The 12,511-nt window shown below is 43.1% G+C and overlaps 1 protein-coding gene across 1 annotated transcript; it reads right to left on the bottom strand.

Moving 5' to 3' along the window:
• Positions 1-870: 870 nt before the first annotated feature.
• On the bottom strand, positions 871-3,893 carry SLC30A6 (solute carrier family 30 member 6). Its single transcript, XM_069615985.1, has one exon. It carries the CDS (start codon positions 3,686-3,688, stop codon positions 2,336-2,338), a length of 1,353 nt encoding a protein of 450 aa, XP_069472086.1. The 5' UTR covers positions 3,689-3,893; the 3' UTR covers positions 871-2,335.
• Between the last annotated feature and the right edge of the window lie 8,618 nt (positions 3,894-12,511).

Genomic DNA, 12,511 nt, shown 5'->3' with positions numbered 1-12,511 from the left:
CACAAGATGCTTCAAAACATCTAACATTAAAACAAAACCAACAAATAAAAACATCATGCGGGAGCTGTGCTATGTGGGGGGATAGGAGGGCGGGTTTTCAAGCAAAAGATGGTCATTGTGACAAGGCCACGGTAATAGGTTAGTAATTCCTAGGCAGGGTGCAACAGTATGCCGGTTTTAATGGAAGCCCTGTTCCACCAAGTACAGTTTTGATAAATACGATTAGTTTGACCATCAAAGAGAGCTTATACCACCCAAACGTATGTCGAGTGCCCGACTGGGAAGATCACTGAGGCCAGGTTAGTAAGCTGATGCAGCAGCCAGGTGAGAGGCTGAAAGGACAGGCAGTCACAGCAAAAAATAAAAACGTTGTCAAAAGAATAGCATTTCTTAAGCATTAACTAAACATGCAAATGTATTCCAAAATGACTTATTCAAGTACTTACTCAGCTAAACGTAGTAACGTTAAAGCAATGAAAAATTGAATTAAAGCTAAACGAACAGTGAACATTTTCTGAGTGGTTTACTGGATGTTTTTCGAAAAGAAAATGAAGACTTATCACTGCTTTGGGCGTTAAGTGTTTGAGAAATGCTAAGCAACATTTCTCGTTTTCCAAGTAACGCCTGTAAATAACTGTCTTTTTCAACGATGAGACGAAAACATATCCAGAGTTCCTGTTGGATGACAACGTATGGTGGGCACTCCATAGCCGTGTCCAAGGTACTAACCAACCCAAATAGCCTGTGTCACGTTACCCCAGGCCTTTTTTCAATCTGTATATCTGGTCTCTACTTTCTTTTAAACGCATTGTAGTTTGATGCTGCAGAGATTCAACGTGAACGCTCAAATAAAGCTCCACTATTACAATGTATCTTCTGAATTAAGTCTTTATTTCCTATCGCTGCTGACGAACACAATAAAATGTAATCATTGTATGGCTCTGTTCTGGCCCGACAGCACCTTTTACAAATTGACAAAACGTTCCGCGATCAGATAACAAAATGCCTGAAAAAGTCAAGAGAAAAATCATTGCACATACATCTGAACAAGGCAAGCCTGGGCAGAGCCGTGTATAAGCACGTTTGGTTTTCTTAATACCTCCTTTACGTTTAGCACTTGAAGGGCTTCAATCCTTACTAACCAATGAGAAGGAAAATGTGTCACCCGGGTTACATAGTGCAGAATGAGAAAGTTGAAATCATAGTCAACTTTATTTGCCATCAAAAGGTTCTACAGTGCTTTACACACTCACTAGATATCTGTGCCTCAACAGCAATCACTTGTTTGGATCCCAGAACAGTCGATGGCAGCACTTCATTAACGTAGGTTGATAAACTGGAGTACCATTTAGTTGGATAAGATCACTTATTACAACAGTTACAAGATAGTGGGAGTGGAATGTCGCATCAAGGCGTTTACGAAAATGTGACATTGTTATTAGAGCAGAACATAGAAAAATGAGGAACAGATTACATTCACAAATGAAATTTTCAATTTGTTTTAAAGCAAGCAATTAAAATAAAAGGGGGGGAAAAAAAGAACCCAGGTAAAATCAAAGATTTGCAGATGTATCAATCACACAAGGGAAAAAACACTGGTTTTATTTGCAGCAAAAATTGTCCAAACACGTTTAATATGTCACCAATTCCCAGTAATGTGCCTAGTAGTTGTCCAAAAAACCGAGATATGAACGTGACCTCCGTAAAGTTTGGCCCATAGGGCCTAATAGGAGTGCAAGACAAAGACAGTAATGTTCAAATTTCTCTTTGGGGCCACGAAAGACAACTCAGAATAGCTGTTGCTGTTTTCCAGGGCACAATGGAAAGGCTTGTGTCAGAGCAGTGACCCTAACCAGTTCAACAACTTCTCTGAATGTTAGCTTGGAGGTAAAGAGGAGTCCAATTCTAACCTAGTGTAATACCAAACATTTGCACATGAACGGACAAAAACAAAAGTAGCATTATGAATATGTTCTGTTCATGTGCTGCTGTATTGCCACGGAGAGTTCCCACAAACCGTGTGGAACCATGTCTAACAGTCCTAACATTTAAAGTAAATCCAATGCAATAATGTTTTCAAGTGTCTACCATTTGTCAAGGTGCAAGTGCTTATTAGGAGCTTGATTGAGCTCATATGTCCTTTGGGTAATCAGTGAAAACAAAAGTGGTGGATAACTACTTAACACTGGTTATTTGGAATGACATTTGTTTGAAAACAAAACTTTTTTCACAGAGCAGACTGAATACGAAGGTAAGTAAAATCCAAATGTCACATTTAAAAGGTAACCTCTGTGGGTAAAAGGCAACAATGGGAAACAGTTCCAGTCAAATTATTCTAATATCCTGGGTTACTTGTTCCAAACCTACTGGGCAAATTTGTAAAACCAGTCCTAAAATTGGGATTAAACCCACCAGCCTGATGTGTAAATCCATAATTGAAACCCTGACCATATGGCCTAGTTTGAGTGCTTGGGAGGATGACTGGGTTCATGTTCCTTCCGGGGGTGTTGAAAGCAAATTCTGGTGGTGGACTAGCAGGTTTTAGTGGAGTGGAAGTAGTGGGGCTTAGATCATCCATCATCTTCGGCATTGGAATGACATAATGATCTGGTAGAGCCATGGCATGGATTGTGGTGGTCCCATGGGCCAAGACAGGCCGCACCCAGTCATCCTTGAAGATCTGAACAGTCAGCGTGCCAACAAGCACATGCAGGCGATGCACAACATGGGCCAGTACCATTTGTTCATTGGCATCACGTCTGATGCGCACATGGACAGAACCAGCCATACTATCAAAGCCTAGTGTCCAGAAATGCTCATTGCGCAGCTCTAAAACACCATCCAGTGTAGATACCTCACGTAGTAGCTTGTCAAGCTGGCCAGCAGCATGGGGTGGCGTGGTCTGAAGTAGCACCTTCCCACTATAGACACTAACTGGGTGCATGGTGGCACAGGTCATGAGCGCAATGAGTGTAGCAGCTACCACATCAGCCCCCTGGTATCCATCTGCCATGTCAAGAAGCATGTAGGCCAGAAGCAGAGCCATGGCACCAGCCAAGTCCAAAAGCAGAAACGGGTTGATTCGGGGAAGCAGCAGCGGACCCAGGCCGGGTAACACCCCGCACAGGCTGCGGCTAATATCAGCCACGTGCTCCTGCAGCCAGCCTGTACCCGCCAACTGGCACACGGAAACCAGGGCGCGATTGGGCGCCAGCAGACGACTGCCCAGATTGCAGAGAAGGCCCAGCAGCGCGCCAAGTGGCAAAAGGCCAGGGTGAACCTGCTGCTCCTCGGGCGGAGCCAACAGCCGCTCGCCGCTCTCCTTCAAAATTAGTAGTGCTCCCAGCTGCGCCAGCACAGCCGAGGCGAAGGCAGCCAACACCCCCAGGCGCGGGGCGAAACCAAAGGAGTAGGGAGCTCCAGCGTGTAACGGGGCTGGCGAGCGGCGCAGCGAAGCCCAGCGCCCGGCCAATCCTCCCAAGAGCGCCAGCAGCCCGAACACGGAGAGCGAGGCGTAGGCCAGCAGGGCTAGGCTGCGGGATGCGCTGCTCCACCTCACCAACAAGCCCAGACCTAAAGTGTGCAGAGCCGCCACAAGTAAAGCTCGCACCCCCACCGCCAGCCGCAGTTCTCGTAGGGACGCCGACCAGCAGGGCCCCCGCCGACCCAGCAAGTGTATGGAGGCCATTAAAGCGCACTCAAATACCGCCCGGCGCCCGTAGTCGCGCTGGCATTCCTGTCACAACAGTGGAATAGCCTTGCAGTTGCATACGTCAAAAAGAAAACAATCTTTGGCGGCCATCTTTGATAGGGCGTAAGGTCTAGAAACAGACAAACGACGTAAATGCAGCCTTGAGGAATAGTTCATAGAGAGAGACAAGGGACTGGATGGAGGCACTAGAGTGTCAGCTCAGTTTGCAGAATATGCTTCCAGTGAGCGCCATTGCTGCTGTATGGAACATAAACACTACAATTTCATTGTGACATCTACACTTGGATATGGCTGGTTTATCTGCGGTTTGTTGCAGAAAAGGCAGACGGTCAGAAGCGCACTGTTTCCACCCACACAACAAGTTTTTCAAAACTATTAAAAATAGTAATACTGCAGTACATAATGATGTATAATTTATATAGTGCTTTCGCCAAAGGCTTTACAGAGACCATATTTACATACAATATCACCCAACCGAAGTTGGTACTCCTCGGAACCCGGGTTTCGAGCATGTGACCTGCAGATCTCACACATCAAAGCAGCTAGTACCAGACCTGCCTAGTCTCTGGCTTTCTCCCAGAGACTCTGGGTTTTCAGGCTCTTCTCCGGAGCATATCTGCACGCCTAGGCCTGCGCTGGGCAATGAAAGGATTTGAATTATTTTTAAAACATGTTAGGAGATACTGCATGATTACAGTTTAGGTGTCTATGGCCCTCATTACGACCCTGGCGGAGATCCATGGTGCAATTTGCACCATGGACCATGGCGCAGAGCTGCCAACTCCGCCATGGGGGTTGGCGGACTTACCGCCCCATTCCGACCTTGGCGGGGCTGTAAGTCCCCAATCCCCATTTACCCTTCCCCATTCCCATTTTTGCCCCATAGGGTATAATGGGAGTGGGGAAGGCGTTAATTACGCCACCGTAGAATACGGTGGCGTAATTAACGAGGGGACCCGTAGCGCCATGGATTTTTCCGCCCGGAAAATCCGGGCGTAAAAATCACCATGGCGCTACGGAAAGTCCTAATCTGGCGGAGAGGTACGCCATGCATTACGCTGGCGTAAACCCCTCTCCGCCAGGGTCGTAATGAGGGCCTATGTGTAGTATCGGAGATGGTAAGAAGACATCTGGATTCAGGTAAGGCACAGGAGACCAGCTAAAAGGAGTAAGTTTATTGTTTAGTTACAGGGCTAGTTGGTTAGAAAGGCAGGGAGATAAATAGATGACATCCTTTCAGTAAGGTACTCCCATCCTGTGTCCCCAACTGTAGCTCTTGGAACTCTCAGGTCCCATAACATTCTATGTGACACAACTATATTCTACCAGCAGCACTGTGTGCACACAGTGCAGATAGATAACTACAATACTACACATCTCCCTCGCTTCAATTGAACACACAAACAAGATATCACAACTGCATCACACCCTACTTCATCGCAGTACATCACACCACCATCCATCTCAGAAACACCTGTCATTTGCGCCATCAAGTATTAATTCACACACACACCCTGCCATAGAAAACACTGAAAAGTAGGAAAGGACAGAAAAGAAAACTCACAAAACAAAGATCACATTAACACAACGCAGCTGGGAAAGAACAGCGCGTGAAAAAAAATAGACACTGCGAAAGAGACCGGTAAGATCTGAATCCAGGAGCAAACTGATCTTTCAAAAATATATATTCAAAAAAATTGTATGCGTATACGCAACATTCATGTCACTTTTACATGGCATCAGAACGATGCTGTGCCACTGTGCCATTACAATATCATGTATTCCATGGCAACAGAGCGATGCTGTGCCACTAATATTGCACTTTTACATGACATCAGAACGATGCTGTGTCACTGTGCCATTACACTATCATATATTCCATGGTACAGAACGATGCTGTGCCACTAATATTGCACTTTTACATGACATCAGAGCGATGCTGTGTCACTGCCATTACACTATCATATATTCCATGGTACAGAACGATGCTGTGCCACTAATGTTGCACTTTTACATGACATCAGAACGATGCTGTGTCACTGTGCCATTACACTATCATATATTCCATGGTACAGAACGATGCTGTGCCACTAATAATGTACTTTTACATGGCATCAGAACGATGCTGTGCCACTGTGCCATTACAATATCATGTATTCCATGGCAACAGAACGATGCTGTGCCACTAATATTGCACTTTTACATGACATCAGAACGATACTGTGTCACTGTGCCATTACACTATCATATATTCCATGGTACAGAACGATGCTGTGCCACTAATAATGTACTTTTACATGGCATCAGAACGATGCTGTGGCACTGTGCCATTACAATATCATGTATTCCATGGCAACAGAACGATGCTGTGCCACTAATATTGCACTTTTACATGACATCAGAACGATACTGTGTCACTGTGCCATTACACTATCATATATTCCATGGTACAGAACGATGCTGTGCCACTAATGTTGCACTTTCACATGGCATCAGAACGATGCTGTGCCACTGTGCATTTAAATTTATACATGTGATTACCCTTAGGATTACTCACAACAATATCAGTATTAGGGATGTAACGGTATTACGGTATACCGTTAAAGATACCGTGAACCACTTAACTGAACAATAACCGTCACATTGTTTATACCGGTATACCGTTCATACCGTTAAGTGTGCTTTTCAATCTGATTTGGAAAGGCTGCATTAAGCAAGTGCTGCACAGTCCCGGTCTTGCACTGTTGGATGTGCCGTCTGCCAAGTAGTTTCAGTTGGAGCAGTATTTAATGCCATTCCATAAACCACAGGTGCCTGACACAAAATCAATATGTTAGCAATAGGAAGAATAAATACAGTGCCAAGAAGGAAAAGGGTTTACTTTGGGTTTGCGGCTTTGGGGGTTTTATATTTATAATGGATAATGTTTTCTAAACATATGACAATGTGGGATTTCCCTGGTTCTATCATTGAATTTACATATAATAGGTCACACTGCGAAATGTAATCATCTCTGTGGGTATTCCCTGCTGCCATACCAAAGGGTAACATGTCCGTGATTACTGAACACCTTTTGGCCCGCAAGTAAATTAAAGGCTGTAACGTAAAGTGTGTGTGCGTGTGCGCGCACAAGCGTATACTACCATCAGACTCCATTGATCTGTGGCATGCAGGTTATCAAGATGGCAACATGTTCATCTTCACCAGTAGCCAGTGGGGAGCTAAAAACCTAAGTGACCACTTAAGAAAAGCTATTCAGTTTGCTTTGCCAGTTGCAGCAGGGCTCCACCCCCCCTCCCCCTCCTCCTCCTCCTCCTCCTCTCCACACATGTGTGTTTGGTGGAAGCAAGGGGTGGCATTTCAGTGGAAAGTATGTTGAAAAGCCCAATTCTGGCCTGGGTGCCTGGTTTTGTTTGTGATGATAAATCTGACACTTTATGACCTTTTAGAAAATATTTGTTAAGATTAGTTAACTCCACCTGCTTTACCGCGATAACCATGATATACCGTCATTTGGCAAGAAGGTTATTGTACCGTCATAAAACTAATACCGTGACAGCCCTAATCAGTATATATATTAACAATATATATATAATCCAGAATTTGAAAACCTGAAATTCCTATAAAATAGTTAAACACTACACAAAAAAAAACTTTTTTCTTTCTTTGTGTCGTTTGTTGGTTGTTGTAATTCAATATGTATAGTTGTGCAAACAACATGCACAAATTGCCTTCTCAGCCAGGCACACCAATTATGCATAAACATCCAACCTCATTAAAAATTGCAACCACATCGTCATTCCTAGTAGTGCATTTAACTAAATCCTCAAAATATATATCCTTGAATCCAACATACCAATTGTCCATGAATAGAACGCAGAATTAAAATTGCAAAGAAATAAAATGACTATCAGAGTAAAACTCAATGTAGTCCATGAATTTCACGAAGAACATAGATGGCAGTCAAGCCATAAAAATACATAACATTTATTTTATGAATGCACGCAGAAAGCATATCTAGTGCTTCCCATACGTAATATTTTCAAACGCTGCATGTATAACAAATTAAACAAAACAGTACCTTCAATGGCCTTGTCATTGCAAAATTAAAATTATTACAGTGCAGCATCAACCTTGCAAATAATTGAGAAAATGAATCACCATATGTCAGCATTCTTCATATTCTTAAAACAGCATAAACTCTGCACCACAAATAACCAAAATAAATTCTTCCAGATAATGCTGTCATGCCGCGCATTATTTCCACACTTAGAAGCTAATAAAATAGATCCCCGTAATGCACAACTGTGCATGCTAATAAAATAGATCCCCATAATGCAAAACTGTGCATTTAAATTTCGCAAGTGCTTTTAAGAAGATTAATAGTCCATATACTGCAAACTTCACCAAAGCATCATCAAAGCAAGCACTTGCTTCCTTGACAGTGCGCCCATCAAAAATTACAACTGTCTTAAATGCTTGGCAGCATTTAAAACACATGCATTCAACAACCACATCACTAACTTCACCAAGTAGTCCTTTAAAATAATGTCACAGCATTCAATACAATCTTCCCCGCACCCACATCCTAACAAATACAACATGGAAGCATTGGTAGCACTAAAAACCGCTTAACCGTAAATAATATCATAACATTTCATCACGGGAAACGGTAAGAAATATTTCATGCATTTCAAATCCTTTCAAATTTGGGAAACATCACTTGTATGAAAACTGTAAATTGTCCATGAATTGCACGAAAAAATCAAACACAGCAAAGACAAATTCAGAACATTGCTCTTTGTGCATTATCTATGCGGAAAACAATTCTAATGCCCATAGTGCTTCCATTGATGTAAAATGGTTTCGTCAAAGTGAAAGACATTGTTAATGCCACACCACATTACAACAAAATTAACTACAAATGAATGGTGATTCAATCCCTACAATTACGGCAGTGTTACATCATCAATAAAATAGTACCTGTGGCATCCTGTATTTAAGGAAACACAGAAATTGTACACTGGAATTGCTGTCAGTGGAAACACATACTATCCCTTGTGTCATGGTAACCATTACTATTGTACCTTCATATTATTATTGCAGTATTCAAACTGCTAAAACCATAAAGATATGCATTCTATATTTTGATTTTGAATGTATGTCATGAATCACAGATTGACTAAATTCCAGTGCTTTCAAATTTGTATAACACTTTGCACATGAACATAAACCATGAATATCACATTAATTCCATGAATTTCACGTAGCAAAAGAACAACCATAACATGCCTATAAGGACTAGCGCCAATCAACTATAACATGGCAGTATCCACATTAATGGAAGTATTAACTAGGCACCACATAACATTTAATTTTGTTACTACTAAAATATCATAAACATTTACTGCATTTATAAAACAATGTAAACAAAATGGATCACTGTGCAAACTTATTTACAGTCCATAATTTGCACGATGACTGTAACTGCATTTGAAGCACATGAGAAAAGCATAACATTTCCTTTTATCCAACAAAATGGATCACTGTGCAAACTTATTTATAGTCCATAAAGTGCACGATGACTAACTGCATTTGAAGCACATGAGGAAAACATAACATTTCCTTTTATCCATACATGCGGGAGGCCTTACCAACATTCCCCCCCATGTTGCATTATTAATAGCTACCGGCAAGTTCATTATGGATACATTTAACACACAGTACCTTTTTACTCAGCAGAACAGGAAAATTTCCGATGCCCCCACGTCCCATTACAATTAGTTGCTGTAACATAGTCGTGTCTCCATACACGCTGCCCCCATCGCAGCACCACGACTGATGAGAAAACATGAGAAAACATTAAACCTCTCACAGGTAGCTCCAATTTCGGGACCATGGCCGCATAACACAAAAATATTTTCATCTGCGAGATCCGCCGGTGGCGTATCAACTTTGTTGCATTCCTTCCTGTATCGCAAATCCTGAGGTCACGTCATCACGTGAGTAACTCTCAACGTCCTTTCCTTTAATGTATCTTCCGCTCAGCATAACAGGGAACGGAGACTACGATGCTGTCCAGCAACGGAAAAGGAACCTTCAGAGACACAGCATTCCGGCCTCTGCCATTCCCTACAGCCAAGGCATTGCGTCATCATTAAGACAAATGCTCTCAGGCCGCACAGTGCTCCAGACACGCAACTGTTCCAACAGTCGACGCTATGCTTCAGCACTCTTTGATGGACCAATTCAGTCACATCCATATAGTAAAAAAGCCAAATATTAAACGCTGCCATGTGCCCACAATTATTTTCTTTGAAGTTGATATTGCCGGATTATAAGCATTATATTGCCGGCTTATAAGCATTTAAAAGAAGCATACTTCTCTATGGAAAACAGGATGCGCCAACAGCTTCCAGCGCGCAGAACAACAATTCAGCTGGCCCATGAGCACACGCTGTGATGAGAATTTCATTCGTAGTAATTTATCAGCGACTGCATTATAAGGGAATGTAAATCCTTCTCTAGCCCTGTAACTTAGTCATTGTAGATGACATCCCTTATTTTAACTATTGCTGCAACGCCTCATCCGAAAACACAGTACCGTAAAGTATGGAAGTAAACAACTTCTCCAGCAGACGCTGTGTATTGGCTGCCTGCCATAGATTCACAGGACTTACACCTTGCACAGATGATTCATTCAGTCACCTCACATGGAAGCTGGCGCTGGGCTGTGCCACTGCTGGGCTCATCAAAGACCTCTTCCACAAGCATTTCCATCATGTCAGGAGACAACAGAACCTCTTCAGTGGGATCAACAGGCAAATATATATCCGTGCAACAGGAACCAGCAAGCACCTGTTGATCCCATCCTCGTCGCCATTTGTAGTATCAGAGATGGTAAGAAGACATCTGGATTCAGGTAAGGCACAGGAGACCAGTATATATAAAAGGAGTAAGTTCATTGTTTAGTTACAGGGCTAGTTGGATAGAAAGGCAGGGAGATAAATAGATGACATCCTTTCAGTAAGGTACTCCCATCCTGTGTCCCCAACTGTAGCTCTTGGAACTCTGAGGTCCCATAACATTCTATGTGACACAACTATATTCTACCAGCAGCACTGTGCGCACACAGTGCAGATAGATAACTACAATACTACACTATGCCCTATACCACACCAGTAATATCATAATTCATATGGGCATTCCCATATTCACATGTGCAATTTCTCTTCTAATTCTATTACAGGGTTGTCCTACATATATGTTCTTAAAGATAATTCATGGTTTGCATATAGGTTTCTCAGTTTATTATAACTATTGTAGCCATAACTGTTGTAGCCAACACCTATTTTGACCTAACAGTCTTTCTCAAGGCTAATGAAACTGATCATCCCTGTTCATAGTTTTCATTCAAGGTTCTATTGCTTATAAACATGTATCTTTCTTCAGTTTCTTCAGCTGTTATTCACCTCTGTGCTTAGTTATAGTAAGTACTATTTACATGCGTTGTTAAAATTGCCTCTCTTTTTTTTCAAAGCAGAAACATCTTAGTCTTTTTTGGAGGCTTCTACTTAGTGGAGTATAGTTTGTGCAATTTCTGCAAACATTGAGATACAGGATATGCTGGTCTCTTGCTAACTTTCATGCCCATTGTTCTCGCGTGACCTGGAGATGATGGCCCGACACCAACCTTCACAAAAACAGCAGGAACATTTACACCATATTGTGTTACAGGAAGAGTAAAGAGGGCCTGGGATCTAGCTTTAGGAAGAACATGTCTATATTGTGGCAAACCAGACGAAGGAGTCGCACGCAAGGTGGATGTTTGCATGCTCTTTATTTGACCAAAAATTAATAAATGGCCCTGGTTCTCTCTAGGCTCTACTACTGCAACAGCCTCTTCCTCAACCTCCCTTCTTCTGCCCTGCGCCCTCTACAACTCCTTCAGAACAGAACCGCAAGACTTATCCTTGGCCGCTGAAATCCCTTCACTGGCTCCACATGTCTGCAAGGATCAAGTTCATGACCCTCTGCATTATTCACAAGGCTTTCCGAGGCCTGGGACCTACCTACAATGCTGCCTACCTAAATACTGTCGCTCACAAGCCCTCCGCTCATTTACCTCCAACCTTCTGCAATTGAGCTGGTTCTCAAAGCAGAGATTTGGAGGCAGATCCCTATCCTCAGCTGGTGCCTCCCTCTGGAATAGCCTCCCTGCCGCCCTCCGCCTTGAGCCTGATCTTCTTAGGTTCCGGAAACTCCTCAAGACCTTCCTCTTCTCTTCCTTCTACCTTGCTAACCTAGCTCTCTGTTCTTTCCCTCTCTCCCTCCTCTTGCTTACAGCTTGCCGACTGGTCACCTGGTGTACCTCAGAGTCTCACAGGTCCCTGGATCCCCTGCCAGTCCTCTCTTGCACTTGCCTCAGGACCCTACACCCCACCCACACTCACTGTACTTGAAAATTAACCCAAGAGAGTGGCTCTCTCTGTTTACCCTAGTCTCCGACGACTGGGTGCACTTGGACCTCCTCCTGACTGTGACTGTGTGCACTTGCACGATCCATACGCACCATGCCTGAAGATCGTCTGTCTGTTCTCCCTTGTCTTCACCCCTTAATTGCACTGGTAAAAAAAGTCTTTGGTCTCTGGGAACTTGTGAGACCCTCGACTCTCTTTCATGCACCCCTTATGATGGCAGTCTTTCCTGTTCCTTTATATCAACTTGACCCTTTTTTATCTTGAGGCTTTCTCTTCCTCCTTGTTGGGGTTTCTTATTCCCTTTTCCTTCACTTAATAG

This window comes from Ambystoma mexicanum, chromosome 9 (genome assembly GCF_040938575.1).
Source record: "Ambystoma mexicanum isolate Mex_15411 chromosome 9, UKY_AmexF1_1, whole genome shotgun sequence".
NCBI lineage: Eukaryota > Metazoa > Chordata > Amphibia > Caudata > Ambystomatidae > Ambystoma > Ambystoma mexicanum.
The sequence above is the reverse complement of the archived record's forward strand: the minus strand, read 5'-3'. Positions and strand labels throughout refer to the sequence as shown.